Source organism: Dasypus novemcinctus, chromosome 4 (assembly GCF_030445035.2).
Source record: "Dasypus novemcinctus isolate mDasNov1 chromosome 4, mDasNov1.1.hap2, whole genome shotgun sequence".
Taxonomy (NCBI): domain Eukaryota; kingdom Metazoa; phylum Chordata; class Mammalia; order Cingulata; family Dasypodidae; genus Dasypus; species Dasypus novemcinctus.
In genome coordinates, this window is record NC_080676.1 from 103,075,007 (window position 1) to 103,091,263 (window position 16,257).

The 16,257-nt window shown below is 41.1% G+C and overlaps 1 protein-coding gene across 1 annotated transcript in view; it reads right to left on the minus strand.

Annotated features, from left to right (window-relative positions):
• NIT2 (nitrilase family member 2) overlaps window positions 1–14,309 on the minus strand; it is a 30,401-nt gene extending 16,092 nt beyond the window's left edge. Inside the window, exons 1-4 of the mRNA XM_058296000.2 lie at window positions 14,202–14,309; window positions 10,226–10,344; window positions 8,435–8,555; window positions 7,258–7,346 (exon numbers count right to left, since the gene is read on the minus strand). Coding sequence (XP_058151983.1) covers window positions 7,258–7,346; window positions 8,435–8,555; window positions 10,226–10,344; window positions 14,202–14,229 — 357 coding nt within the window. The 5' untranslated portion in view covers window positions 14,230–14,309. The remainder of the gene's footprint in view (window positions 1–7,257; window positions 7,347–8,434; window positions 8,556–10,225; window positions 10,345–14,201) is intronic.
• Between the last annotated feature and the right edge of the window lie 1,948 nt (window positions 14,310–16,257).

Genomic DNA, 16,257 nt, shown 5'->3' on the forward strand with positions numbered 1-16,257 from the left:
CTCCAGGAGGCCAGAAGAGCATCCTGCAACATACTTGAAGGAATAGAAGGAGGAGACTGCCCATCTGCAGAGAAGACTCATAAGTACACTGCTCCATGCCACAGAGGCCAGTGCCCATCCTCCACTGGAGGCACAAGCCGCCTCAGGAGCTATTCTGCAGCTGGAATTGAAAGCTCCACTTCCCAAAAACAGGGAAGGAAGAGACAGTTGGGCACTAAATTCAGCTACTGTTGAGTAAACTCAGTGGGCTAAAGTATAATCCTGAGAACAGCTGAAGTTTGAGCCTGTCCAAGTCAGAAAGAGGTCAGTAGCTGCCATCTTAACTCCATACCTGGCCACGAGGGGAAGCAGGGAGGACTGAAAATCACAGTGCTGGTGGGGACCAGCTTCTTTCCATCCAGATCGGATTGCAGCTCTAGCCTAGGCCCCAGTGCCACCTCTAGCAGAGAGGAAGTTACGAGGACCTACGTCAGCCTCTCTGGGAAATTACTAGCCAAGCTGCGGAGGCTGGTGACTCTGGCAGCCCAAGCTGCCCCAGGAGCTATTCTGTGGCTGGAATTGGAAGCTCCATTTCCCAAAAAGAGGGGAGGAGGAGACAGTTGGCTACCAACTTCAGCAGATTGGTACACTCAGCTAAGATATAACCCTGGGAACATCTGGGGTGTGAATCTGTCCAAGTCGGAAGGAGGCCAGTGGCCACCATTTTGACTCTGCCCATGGCCTGAGGAGAAGCCTGGGTGACCAAAAATCACAGTGACAGTAGGAACCAGTTTCTTTCACCCAGATTGGCCTGTTGCCCCAGACAAGGCTTCAGCCCCACCTCTGGCTAGGAGGAGGCTGGCAGGCCCTGCACCAGCCTATCCAGGTAACTGCAGGTACCTTTGGCTGACACATATTGAAAATCAGAAGTCTACTGGGGCAACTGTGGTCATCTTGGACCCGCACTGCATAGACTGCTGCCCACACCTGCAGTTTCATCCCCACCCCAGGCAGGGAAGAAAGGGGCGTGAAGTTTCATCAGTCTCTCTGGGCAACTACAGTCTAGGACTGCACAACTTGAATTATTCCACACAACTGTGACTCTGTCCCTATCCCTGGCAAAGGAGAAAGTTGGGAGAAGCTTCATTGGTCCCTGGTACTATGAGGGCAGCTTGAGCCTCTACAGCTTATAGCACCAATTACAACCTTGGCTCCTACTGCACAACCAGCTGGGGAGAAAGGGCAGAAAGCCCTAAACTAAAGAGAAAAACTGTATCCAGAATACTCTAGTCATCCAGATGCAAAGACAACAGAAAATTACAATCCATACCAAGAAACAGGAAGCTGTGGCCCAGTTAAAGGAACAAGATAGCCTCCAGATGATATAAAGGAGTTGAGACAACTAATCATAGATGTTCAAATAAATCTCCTTAACAAATTCAATGAGATGGTTAAAGAGATTAAGGATATTAAGATGACACTGGATGAACATAAAAAGAATTGGCAAGCATACATATAAAAATAGCAGATCTTATGGGAATGGAAGGTGCAATAAATGAAATTTTAAAAACTTTGGAATCATATGCTAGTAGATTTGAGGAGGCAGAAGAAAGGATTGGTGAGCTTGAAGAAATTCCTCTGAAAGTGAACATACAAAAGAAGAGATGAAGAATGGGAAAAATTCAACAAGGCCTCAGGGAACTAAATGAGAGCAAAGGCGTGTAAATATACATGTCATGGGTGTCCTAGAAGGAAAAGAGAAGGGAAAAGGGGCAGAAGGAATATTTGAAGAATGGTAGACAATTTCCCAGCCCTATTGAAGGACACAGAGATCCATGTCCAAGAAGCACAACATACTCCCACCCAAAAAAATCTGAACAGACCAACTCCAAGACACATACTCATCAGAATGTCAAATGCCAAAGACAAAAAGCAAACACTGAGTACAGCAAGAGAAAAGCAATGCATAACATATAAGGGACACCCAATAAGATGAAATGCTGGTTTCTCACGAAAGAAAAACTTCCAGTCAAGAATCTTATATTCAGCAAGACTGTCTTTAAAAAATGAGGGTGAGATTAGAATATTCAGACAAACAGAAACTGAGAGAATTTCTAAGCAAGAGACCAGATTTTCAGGAAATACTAAAGGGTGTGCTAGAGCCTGAAAAGAAATGACAGGAGAGAGAGGCCTGGAAAAGAGTCTAGAAATGAAGATTATATCAATAAAAGTAACTAAAAGTGTCAAAGAGTGGTGAAAATAAAATATGACAGATAAAACTCAAAGAGTCAGGAATAAACTTAACCAATGATATAAAGCACTCATATTCAGAAAACTGCAACTCAATGTTGGAAGAAGTCAAAAAAGGCCTAAATAACTGGGAGGATATTTCACACTCATGGATTGGAAGACTAGATAATGTTGGGATGCTGGTTCTATTCAGGTTGATGTGCAGATTCAATACAATCCTGATAAAATTCTACCAGCATCAAAAAAAAATTGAAGACACGATCGTCAAATTTATTTGGAAGAGTAGGGGTCCTGAATGGCCAGAAACATGATAAAAAGGAAAAGTGAACCCTCATCTCCAGACTTTGGATCATGTTACCTAGCTATAGTGGTGGAGATCACATGGTACTGGCATAAAGACAGACACGTGGACGGATGGACCCAAATTGATGGTTCAAGAGTCAGGCCTTCACATATATGGTCAAGCGATTTTTGACTAGCCTGTCATACCCACACAGCTCTGGTGGGGCAGTCTATTCAACCACTGGTGCTGAAAAAACTGGATGGCCACAGCCAAAGGAGGGAGGGAGGATGCCTATCTCACACCTTATCCAGGAATTAACTCAAAATGGATCAAAACCTAAAGATAAAAGCAGGAATCATGAGGATTCTAGAAGAAATTGTAGGAAGATATCTTTAAGACCTGATGGTGGGTGGTCGATTCTTGGAGGAGATGCAGGGAGGACTGAGATGGACTACTGTTTAATGTATACAGAGGTTTTAATTGGCTTTACTGTAGAAGTATGGAAATATAGTCTACAGTAACACACAGTGAGTGACAGCTAATTTGTGAATGGGGTTGTGGCTGAAAATGATGGTCTAGGTATATAAATGCCAAATGACAGAATACTGAAGAATGATCTGGGAACTGAACAGCACAGTAAACCAAGAGGTGGATCAGAGTTGTGGTTGATGGTACAGATGCAAGAGTATCCTCTGTGAGTTAGAGTAGATGTGCATCACTACTGCAGGGTATTGGCAATGTGGAGAAGCATGGGAAAGGTACAGCTGGAATGAACTATGGACAGTGGTTAGCAGTAATAATATAATATTCTTGCATCTAAACAAAAGATGTACTGTGTTGATGTATTAGTCAGCCAAAGGGGTGCTGATGCAAAATACCAAATTTGGTTGTTTTTTATAAAGGGTATTTCTTTGGGGTAGCCCCTTACAGATACCAGGCCATAAAGTTTAAGTTACTTCCCTCACCAAAGTCTACTTTCACATTTTGGAGTAAGATGACTGATGACATCCGCGAGGGTTCAGGCTTCTGGGTTCCTTCCTTCCAGGGTCTTGCTTCTCTTTTCTCTGTGAGCTTACTTCCTGGGGTTCCAGCTTAAGGCTTCAGCATCAAACTCCAATATCAAAACTCTAACATTAAGAACCCTCAACTCTGTCCTTTGCCATGCCTTTTATCTGTAAGTCCTCACCCACCAAAGGGTGGGAACTCAAAGCTCTACTGGCACAAGTGGTTTACATATTTACTTAATCAAGTAAACCTCTGAATCCAATATAATCTAATACACCCAGAGGAAAATATCAGTTTACAAACATAATCTAATATTTCTTTTTGGAATTCATCAATGACATCAAACTGCTACAGTTGATAATGAGGCAATATGGAAAATGTAAGCCAAATGTACACTATGGACATGGTGAGGGTCAGATGATATTGTCTTATCTGTGGCAAATGTTCCACCACAGTGTGGTATGTTGTTTGGGAATTCTGCACATTCGCATGGTTGTTTTATAAATTTACAACTTCTGTCAAAAAAATATATTTAAAAAATAATAATAGGGTGGGCTGCGGGAAGGACACACCATGTGAAAGATGTGATTAGTAGTAAGATTTTGACAATATTCTTTCATAATTTGTAACAAACTTCTCATGACAATGCAAGGTGTTGGTGGAGGGTTGATGTTTGGGACCCCGGTACGATGTTATGCATGTTTGCTTTCTAAGTTCACAACTTTTACTATACACTTAACTGTTCATGTATGTTCATATATAAATGATATAAAGATAATAATGCTGGGGTTGGCTGGGGGAAAAATACTTTGGTAGTAATATTTTGACAATGCTCTTTAATCATTAGTTGGAAAGGTTTAACAACAATGCAAATTATTGGTGGTAGGGTGAGTTATGAGAGTCCTGTATGATGTTATATATAATTGTTTTGTAAGTTCACAACTATTACTATACAGTTGTTTATGTATGACTGATATACTTCAATAAATTAACATAAAAAATACTAAGCATAGATCACAACAAGCAGGCAGAGAAAAAAGAACAAATTACATACAGAGGAATAACAACAACAAAAAATGACCACTGACTTATCAGAAAAGAGAAGCTAGAAGACAACAACATCTTTCAAACTATCAGTTCACCATTCTATATGCAGCAAAATTATCTTTCAAGTATGAAGGCAAAATATATATTCATAAACAAAAACTAAAATAATTCATAGCTAGCAGACTCTTACTTCAAAAAATGCTAAAGGAAGTTCTTCTGTCTGATACCAGACAGAAACTAAGATCTTCAGGAAAGAAAAACACCAGATACAGTAACATTTGGATCGATATAAAAGGCTACTTTTTCTTCCTAATTTCTTTAAAATATATATGACTACTCAAATAAAAAATTCCTATTTTGGGGGATTAAAATGAATATAATTGCAATATGTATGAGAACTATAGAATAAAGAACGGGGTTAGGAAATGGACTTATATGGATTCTGATTCTTATGTTTTACATAAAATAGTACACTAACTCTAAGTAGACTAAGACAAGTTAAGGAAATAAATTGTAACCCTTAGGTCAACAACTAAGAAAATAATTAAAAGAAGTAGTATTAAAAAGCCAATAAATAGGATATTAAATTGGATAAATTAAAATGGAATTCTAAAAATATTCAATTCATGCAAAAGAATGCAGAAAAGTGGAACAGAGAAAGAAAATAGTAAAATGTCTGTAGACCTCAGTCCAATCTTATCAATAATTGCATTAAAAAGAAAAAGGGAAGCAGAAGTGGCTTAAGCAGCTGGGCACCTGCCTACCGCATGGGAAGTTCCAGGCTCAGTTCCCAGTGCCTCCTAAAGAAGATGAGCAAGACACACTGAGCTGACGCAATGAGCTGGTGTAGCAAGCTGACACAACAAGATGACACCACAAGATGACAAAACAAAGAAATTTAAGGAGAGATGCAACGAGTGGAGGTGGTTCAGGCAATTAGGCATCTCCCTCCCACATGGGAGGTCCTGGGTTCGGTTCCCAGTGCCTCCTAAAAAGATGAGGACACAACAAGCAGACAGCAAGTGAAAACAATGGAGGATGGAAGCAGGGAGAAAGAAATAATCTTTAAAAAAAGAAATGGACTAATCCCTCCAATTAAATGGCAGAGACTGACAGAAGGAATAAAAAAGCAAGACCCAACTATATACTGTCTACAAGAGAACCATTTTAAATATAAAGACATGGACAGGTTAAAAAAAAAAAAGCTAAACAAAGAAGAACCATGCAATCAGGAAGCATAAGCAGTCTGTAGTAATATAAAGACTACAAGATAAAAAGAATTACAAGAAATAAGTAGGTGGGAATGTAAAAAAGCGCAGCCTCCATGGAAGACAGTTTAGCAGTTCCTCAGGAAGTTAATGATAAAACTGCCCTATGATTCTGCAATCCAGCCACTAGGAATACATCTAGAAGAACTGAAAGCAAGGACACAAACAGATACTTGCACACCCATGTTCATAGAGGTATTATTCAAAATTGCTAAAAGATGGAAACAACCTAAGTACCCATCAACTGATGAATGGATAAACAAAATGTGGTATATATATACACCTGAATATTATTCAGCTGTAAGAAGAAAAGAACTGGGGAAGCACATGACAACATGAATGAACCTTGAGGATATTATGTTGAGTGAGATAAGCCAGATACAAAAGGACAAATATTTTATGTTCTCACTGATACAAGCAGAGGGTAGTAGGAGACAATGTGGGTTGAAAAAGGGGAGCTAATATCAATTGTAAAAATGTGAAAGCAGATAGAGTTGATGGTAGCAAATTATAATAAGTATAGCTAACACTGCTGATACATAAATGTGATTTTGGCTGAAAGGGACAGTCCAGGGAGGTCAATGTTAACTGAAAGGAAACTAGAGAATTATGTAAGGACTGTATAACATAACGATTTGGGTGGTGGATGAGGACTGTGGTTAATAATATAAATACAAGAATGTTCCTCTATTATAAGGTGTTAAGAATATGGTGATACGTGGGAAAAATACAACTAATTTAATTTATAAGACTATAGTTATCAGTAATAATTGTAATATTTTTGCAGCAGCAAAGAAGGCACTATATTAATGCTAAAGGTAAAAAAAAAAGAATACAGGATTTACATTTATGAGATGTGAAAACGATCATGTATTTTTTTCATTTTCTTCATTAACAAGGAGACCTTGGTCATGTTAACCAATCTATGCTCATTTATTTACACTTCTGAACACTGGAGAAACAACTGAGTTTGTTTTGGGGATTAAAGATAAATGTGCCTGGACAGAATTTTGTAAAGTAATGCTTTCATAATTTGTTAAGCTGCCTTCTGTCTGTTATTTTATTTTTTGAAGGTTGAAATCAAGTTTACTTAAAAATTAAAAAAAAGAATAGCATTTCATAAGGACAAAAGGATTAATTCATCAGGGAGACCTAATAATCCTAATGTACATGCATTTAATACTGCAAAGATGTCAATTCTCCACAGAATGATTTCAATGCAAACCTAACAAAAATTCCTGTAGGTTTTTTCCCTTGCAGAAATTGAGAGGCTGAATCTAAAATCTATATAAAAATGCCAACAGCCAGGAACAGTCACCTGTGCCAATCAGCCAAGTGTCTAATGTGTATACAAAATGATAAGAAGTCAGTGACTTCACAGAAAATTCTCAAAAGGCAATGAGACTCATCACACTCCCTACTTACCTTTCTGTACTTTACCAGTAAAGTTCCATCAGGCCCAAACACAGCACAGGTGTTATATAATTTCCCAGCATCCTCTTCAGGAATGGAACCTTTCATTGAGGAGAAAAAGATTTGGGCACATAAAACATTTTGAGAAAAGCACTTCTTTTGTAATAGAGCGATAAAGACTTGATAAACTGTCATTTGTGCCCAAACAGTAAAATTTACTATGTCTAAGAGTTATTAAATCATGGCTTTTCTTAAATATGATGTTCCAGAGATAAAGTCCAAAGTGAAGACAAAATATAATCAAGTTAGATGCCAAAGACAGGTTTAAAAAATAACCAGACTCTTCCTGAACTTTAGCCTTGTTCTCTAACAATACTTAATCCATAACACTACAGCAAAATAGGGAATTTCATGTTGCTCAACTTAAATTTGCCAGGTGCTACAATGGAACCATAACTCAAAAGTCCTCAAAATGAGAATGTTAAGACACAGGTCTCCTCATCACTGAATGTAGCTCCTGCAATTCCATTTCTATGCTTCTTGCTTTTGCCTTCATTTCTCCACCTCTTACTTATTTCTAATCCTAAGTATATCATAATGGAGAAATAATTTTTAATTCCCATATTTATTGAAGAGTTTCACTGTGCTTATTCTTTATTTAAGTAAACAATATTTTAAAATTTATTTCAAAGCAATATAAATAAACCTACTTTTATGTATGTGGCCTCTTTAAAAAAAAAAAAATTCCCAACCCTATATTAGTATAATGACAGATACTCGGATGTGATTTCTCTTTCCAAATTTCCACCCAACAGCAAAAGTCCTGTTCACATCTACCCATGTAATTCCACTCCTTCTCTAGGAAAATAACCTCCAGGAAAATAAATTATTATTCCAGTATATGTTCTTCTACAACATTTACAATGCCTTTACATATATACATACAGACACATAAAAATATATATCCTTTTTGCTGTGGGATTCAAGTGAATGGGAAAAACCTCTTCAAATCTTAGTGAATTTGCTTTTTGTCACTTCACAGAATGTCTTTCAGATCTTTCCACATTACTAGATGTATATCTAACTCATTCTTTCAACAGATGAATTGCATTCCACAGTTTAAATGTAACAAAAAAATTATTCACATTTTTAATGTCTAGGCTATTATACTTTGGGGGCAAGAAGTTACCTCCAATCAGATATATGCTGCACTCCTTTGCTACTTCAGAAAGCTTCTGTGTGGATTCACCAGGAATTTTTTCTGCATACTCAGGAAAATATTTCGTGCCATATGGAGAATTAAAGCATTCCTAGAATAATGATGGCAGAGAAAAAGGGGGGGGGGGGAACCACCAAAACACCCAATGCATTTTTAAAGTTCTGGTTTAAGATGATTTAGCTGTTTCTTCCAGCTCTGCTCTCACTTAAAGAAGTAACACACAGCTAATAAGAAAAATACTGACACCCCAGAGCTAAACAATCAGTGGACACAGGCAGGAATCAAGAGTTGGCTCATGTGGGGCTAATGAAGGCAAGCCATGTGTGTTCTACCAGGTCATGGTCATCTTAGCAGAGACCAGACCTGCCTCTGTCTTGACTCTACAGGAGATCAACTAGTTTCCAACCACAGGCACCCAGGGCCCATTTTTATTCAAGCTTACTCACATGACTTTGGGTGTCAGTATGAATCCATAGGTGCAAAATTATAATTACTAACCAAACAAAGTCCTTGGGTTTAAAAATATATATATATAAAACCTTTGAAAGCCACAGAGGTTAAGATATTTACTCATGTGTAAAATGAGCTATTTCCAAGTTCCCTTCCAGAGCTATCATTCTGATTCTATGAAGTCTCTCACCCTATCCAGGATACGTCTGTCTTCAACAGCTCTGTAGTATTTCAAAAAAACAGAAGGCAGAAATTACTAGATTTAGGATTTAATTCATCCATTTCACATTTATCGAGATCTCCTGTGTACCAGATTCTGTGCTAGGAAGGCCAGGATTGCCAGCTTATGTAGAAGCATGATACAGTCCATGAAGTGGGCATATCCAGAAATTCAAGTGCTTTGACTCCTGGGCTTTATAAACCCTTAGCTCTGGCAACACAAATCAGCAAAAGACGATGATGAGGGCATTAAGTACAGGCCAGTCCCAACTGGAGCTATAGGAAGACTGGATTAAGATCCCTAGCTCTTATTAGAGATTCCTGCTCCCCAGCTACATTTGTGATGGACTAGAGCCTAATTAAAATATAAGGTAGACTTGAAAATTCTTCAAACAAATGGTTTACAAAGGGCTACCTCCTCCCCATAACAGAAGTAATGCTTTCATAATTTGTTAACAGAAGAGCGAGTTTGGGTTGGGAGAGGAGTCTGGAATATTTCCACCCACTGATCCCCATCAGGCCTTTGGAGCAGATGCCAGCAGAAGCATGTCCTAACATCAGCAGTCACTCTCTCTGGGATTAACCCTGTACTATCTGCTAAACAAATATGATGTAACCTTCTGCTTGCCCTGTTTTAAAAGAAATCATTGGGAAAGAGATGCACAGTCCAACTGGCTTTAAGATGCCACATACTTCTTAAATGTCTCTAATTGATTTTCAGTCTTTTTTTTAAATGTTGGAGACTTAATATTGAAACCAGTATGTCCTGGTCCTATAAAGACTTAATCATACAGGAACAAAGCTAAGTTGTCCAAGGCAATGAATATTTTAGCTTTGGGTAAGTCCTTCAACCTACCAGGATTTTAGTTTCTGCATCAGAGTAGGTGATCCTTAAGTTAAAGACCTGTAACCAAGCTGGCACAACCTATCATAAAGGCCATTTCTAGGGTTATCTTCCAGACAAACATGGAACAATTCTAAAGTCCTAAGGACCTGGCTGGACCTCGGGACACAAGAGGACAACCAGAAATAGCAAACATTATTTTGCTGGGTCTACAGTTCCCAGAAAGGAATGTTTTCCCCCATACTTACTGGCAGAGAAACTACTTTGGCTCCCTGCTTTGCAGCCTCACGGATGAGACCACAAGCTCGAGTGAGGTTATCTGATTTGATAGAAGAAACCTGAAGTTGAATGAGGGCCAAGCGGAAAGCTAAGAACAAAGACGAAGGAAAAGAGCTGTCAGAAGAGCTGAATGCTGAATTTAGACAGAGCAGTTGGCTTCCCCTCCTCCTCAATTTTGCACCCCTGGCAATGTCTGGAGACATTTTTGATTGTCAGAACTGGTGGAGCATCACTGGCATGAATGGGTAGAGGCTGTTGTAAACAACCTATAATGCATAGGACAGCCTCCCACAACAAAGAATTATCCAATCCAAAATGTCAATAGTGCTAAGGTTGAGAAACTCAGAGACAGAGCAACATCCATAGGCAAAGTCCCACGCTAAACACAAGAATCTGAAATGAAGTTGACACGGCCAGCTTCTTACTATGTAGTGTGGGGAATGAAGTAAGAATCTGGCTGGAATAATGAGCATGTTTCTTCCTGTTAGATCTTAGTTCTCCCACCTGCTCCTGATCCAGAAACTGAGCACATCCCAGCCCAGAAACTGCAATCCCTTGGAAGCGGCCCACCCACCATAGGCTGGGCCAACAGGCAAATGCAAATGAGGTGCCACCTGTCTTAATGGCCCCACCACACTGGAATATGGTATAATGGCCCAGCGCCTGGTGGGAGCCAGAATCTGGCAACTGGTGGGTCACTGGTGCTGAGTCACAGGGTGGAGCCCCCAGGCACCTGTGAAGGCCTGAACTCATCCCATGAACATCCCTGTGTTCAAGGGAGCACAACATTCAATAGCAAAAAACACCATGACAGGTTGAAAGAGAAACTGGGAAGAAAAGTTGACAGCAATTTGTTCCTGCTTTCTAAAAAAGGGGCGCCACATTTTCATTGTGGACTGGACTCTACAAATTATGCAGCCAGCCAGGCCAAGATCTGACTTTTATCCTGGGGTGAGGAGGATAGGGTCTCCTCCAAGTTTCTTTCTTTCTTGAGGCAGTAGCAACACCCTACATTTGCTATTTCTTTGTTCTTTAGAGCTTTATTTTAGTTCTTAGAGTAATTCTCTTTCATTGGTTAATAATTTATCAAATTTTCCCTGTTCATATTACTGATGTGCTTTCTGTGTCCTGCCTAGACCCTGACTGGATACACAGTTTCTGCTCATGGCCCAATGAGAAGCTGCAGTGATCTTCAAAGCACCTTGCAACTCACTGTGATAGTTAGGCTAATGTACCAATTTGTTTCCTAAAGAACCCTAATATACTCATGAAGGTCTGAAAAACTTTGGAGTTGCCTACCCTAAATTACCAACCCCTGCCCTACTTCCAGAGTCTAAAATCTCCACCATTCCAGAGCTATCTCCAAGGATGTCTACTGCAACAGTGCAAGCATCCCTAGAAGAGACACACTAATATACCCTGGTGTTTGATGAAGGCCTGTTTGGCTCAGAGTTATCCCTAAAATCAGGAAAACTCAGAATCCCACACCCTTGGTCTTTCCTTAATACAATGAGAAGAGTTAAATGTAACCCAGAATGCAGCTTGTTAAATAGTTTCAGAATCTGTGTGAAAACAAAGGAACCTCAAGCAGGAAACAAAAGCTGAGATTACTATGAGGTAAGGAGATACTTGAGCTGTCACCAGAATATCACACAGCCCCTCCAAAGGTCTCCACTCTAAGTAAGAATCTGGGCTATGTCTGCTTCTGAGGGACCAGAAGATGAAGTCCCCAAGGTTGTGATGATGGCTCCCCCTCATTCCCTCACCTACAGGGGCAGGTGTCCTGACACTGGACAGCTTGGGACTGCCTGACATTCTGCAAATGGCCCCACTCCACAGAGCGCTACAGCAGGGAAATTCTGCCCCTGGGGAGTTCCTCCATGCCAAGGAGGAAATATTGGTCACTTTATCTCCTCATCTGTAAGATGAAGATATAATGACTTTAAAGGTCCCTGGTTGCCTTGATATTCATTGTAATCTATCAATGAAGGCCTTACCAAGGGAAAAAGAGAATAAAGCACCTAAAATGAAGAGAACAACATAGAAAAATATTTAAGGAATATGTCAGGTCCATGAGGCATCATTTACCACTTTACAGATAAGGAAACAAGAGGTTGGAGGGGGAAAATTGGACAACTCTATTTAACAAAGTAAGTGGCACAGCAACAAATAAAGCAAAAATCTGGAAAGCAAGAGAGGTAGAACCCACTGAGCTTTTTTGTTTTGTACACGTGTGTTTGGGGGGGGGGGGTGTCATATAATTTGAGACCACTCCTCACTGTTAAGAGCCACCACTCTCTCTCAAGTCTATCATCCTCTGCCATGCCCTGCCTCTTCCAAGGTGCTAATTACACCCCCAAAGAGGTGTGTAAAAGGACTCCTATATCCCCATTCTGAACATTCAGCCACCAAGTCACACTGCTCTGGCAGTTTGAAATGGAAAGCAGAGAGCACATCCACACACCTCATCTCATGGGGCCTCACAAGTCCTCGGTAAGGGCAGTTTATGTCCATTTCACAGGTCAGGAAACGGAGATCCAGAAAGAATAAATTACTTGTTGCATGCCATGGGAAGTTATTGACTGAGCCAACTCTAAAATTCAAGTCTCCAGGCTCCTAGTCAAGAGCACTACACTGCCTCAGGTGAAGGAATCTGGCAATGATGTGTGGGGGCATATATAGTTGAAATACACTCCAAAGTCCCTGGAAGATAAAAAGGCCCAGTCAAGAGAGGGGATGGACACATAATATGTAATACCTAACCAGAAAGCTCAATGTCCAGAAGCAGAAACAGATCCCAAAACAGTTTTCTGCATAAGAGAGGAGGGCATTCTCCAATGGGTGTGAAGGGGGTGGTACAGTGAGATGCAAATTATCTAATCCTCTTACCAGAGCCTAAATCAAAGAAAGCAGGTTTTGTTTTTGTTTTTTCACACGACAGGGCTCAAAACAAATAATTATAGCTGATCCCTGTGCAAAACTCAAGCTCAAAAGTCAATGTATGTCATGTGGCTCAAACGGTTGAGCTCCCACCTCCCACATGGGAGGCCCATGTTCTGTTCCAGCTCCTCCTGAAAATACAAAAAAAAAAGCAGACAAGCAAAACAAAGAAAAGAGCCAACTCCAGGAAGTTGATGTTGCTAAGTAGCTGAGTGCCGGGGGTCCCAGGTTGAATTCCCAATCCCGGGTAGTTAAAAAAAAAAATCAATGTAAGGTGACACTATTAGAAGACAAAATTAAAGAGATAATGAATATCGGTAAAGGCAGCACAGTATTGTGAATGTTGTGTACTGAACTGCAAGTTGAATGTGGCTAAAATGAGAAATATTTACTTGTATGTTTGTTATTTCAGTAAAAAAGTTGTTTTTTTTTTTTGTTTTTTTGTTTTTAATTAATCTAAGGTGAAGACAGTGAAAGAAAAGCCGTTAATAGTCCGGCTTCTAATACAAAACCCAACAGCTCCCAAGAATTCCGTGAGGGAGCACAATTACCTAAAGACCTTACTGCACATGCAGAGTCCTGGACCTATTCCCAGGGACTCTGCTTCTTTGGGTCGGGAGGTAGGGTGCGAAAGCTGCATTTTTTAAAGGGCAACTCTCCCGCGCAGGTGATTTGGGAACAGGTGGCTCCGGGTAACAGATGGCCCGGGAACTCACCTAAAAACACTGCAGTACGGAACGCGGGAGAAGCCCAGAGCAGAGCAGGGAGAGGAGGCAGCGGGCCTGTGGGAAGGCCTGGAACCCGAGAGAGTGCTCCGGCGCGCCCTCCTGCTCGACCTCCTCCCCGCCTCGCTCCCGAGGTACCCGCGAGCGGAAAGGCCGCGGGCGCAGCGCGTACACCGGCCGGCGCCGAGGGGAAAGAGCCGGCAAGCCCCTCCACCCGCGCCGTACCCAAAGCTTCCCCCAGACCAGAGCTAGCGCCACCACGCCAGAGCGCGGAACTTACTGGCCATGGCTCCCCCCGGAAGCACCATCACCGGCCCTCTCGGAGAAGCGTCCCGACGCCGTCGGCGCCGCGAGGGGCGGGGCTAAGTCGGCGCGTCAGCGGGGGCGGGACACCGCGTGCGAGGCTCCGCCCCCGCCCCGTCTCCGGCGGGGCGGCGGACAGGTTAGCTGGCAGGATCTGCGTTGTGCTCGGCTCAACTATTCACCCGCTGATATTTGTGCTGGGATGGATTATTATACCCAAGTCCGGGAAAAAGAATGCCCCGAAAGGCAATGGGGCAAAGAGGGGGCGATCTGATCCGGGTAGTGTGCTGGCAAATGTTTAACAACCCGACCTTCCCTAAAGTGTAGGGTTTGCCGACTGCGAAAAAAAACTGAACTTCTTGCTGAATGGATCACCCCTGCAGCTAGAGTGATAGCAAAGGCTGATTGGCAGGATTGCAAGGCCTCAGTGAGAAGTGACCACAAGGCTGCTAGTATGGGGGAGGGGAAAATGGCTACTGAGGCTCCGACAGTATCCTCAACAATAAATCAGTCCTCTAATATGCTGAAACGTTTGCTAATATTCTGAAGTCTTGTGTTTACATTTATTACTTTTTTTAAACTTTTTTTTGTACATTTAACTGAAAATATAAAAACTAAAAAGAAAACATTTGAGTAAAAACATTTCTCAATTAGATATACTGGACACAAAAAATTTTTTTGATCATACCACATGTTACACAATATATTTGGTTCATACTAATGCAATTATGCAGTATTGGGCCTTTTGTGTCTGGCTTGCTTTGCTCAACATCATGTCCTCCAGGTTCATCCATGTTGTCATATGATTTATGACTTCATTTTTTCTTACAGCTGCATAATTTTCCATCTTGTGAATGCACCACAGTTTGTTTATCCACTTATGGGTTGATGGATACCTGGGTCGTTTCCAACTTTTGGCAATCATGAATAACTCTGCTATGAAATCAGTGTGCAGATAACTGTTCGTGTCACTGCTCTCAGTTCTTCTGGGTATGTATGAGGGGTCTGCATTCCCAGCAACATTGAATAAGTGTTCCTATCTCTCCACATCCTCTCCAATACTTATAGGTCTCTGTCTTTTTAATAGTGGCCATTTTGATAGGTGTGAAATGATATTGTTGTAGAGAAGTAAGGTGTGCGCGGTATTGAAGGCCAGGACACAAGAACTCCGAGAAGGAAGTTGGTTTTTTCCAACCGGCCGGACTCAGCGGACTCTTGTCCTAATAATAACGGAGTCCCAAATAGCATTTTTCAGTCCCTTTTATACAGAGGTTTAAGATTAGGGAGACAAAGGGTGTTGGTATGCAAACAGACCTTTGGTTAGTTTCTTTAGTGTTTGATCTGAGTATCAGATAGGTTATTTCCTCCAGGTGAGTTGCATATTCCCTTCATTCCAAGCCAGCTTGGATTTAGCGTATCTTCCACATTCCATCTGGATGCAACCTTGAATACACCTTCAGTCTTACATCCTTTCTGAACATTCAAAGACTGTAGGGCCTATATTACTTATTTGGACTTTTAGGGACTAGGTACACTTGGAAACAATTTTGAATTTATGCACAGGCTATATCAATATCTCATTGTTATTTTGATTTGCATTTCCCTAATCATTAGTGATGTTGAGCATTTAGTCATGTGTTTTTTTGCCATTTGTGTTTCTTCTTTGGACAAATATCTATTCAAGTTTTTTGCCCATTTTTTTTTTTTAAGATTTTAAAAAAATTTCTTTCCCCTCCTTCCCTCTCCCCAATTATCTGCTCTGTGTGTCCATTCGCTGTGTGTTCTTCTGTGTCTGCTTGTATTCTTGTCAGCAGCATCAGGAATCTGTGTCTCTTTTTGTTGCATCATCTTGCTGCATCAGCTCTCCATGTGTGGTGCCACTCCTGGGCAGGTTGTACTTTTTTTGTGCTGGGCAACTCTCCTTACAGGGTATAATCCTTGCACATGGGGCTCCCCTACACGGGGGACACCCCTGTGTGGTATGACACTCCTTGCATGCATCAGCACTGTGCATGGGCCAGCTCACCACATGG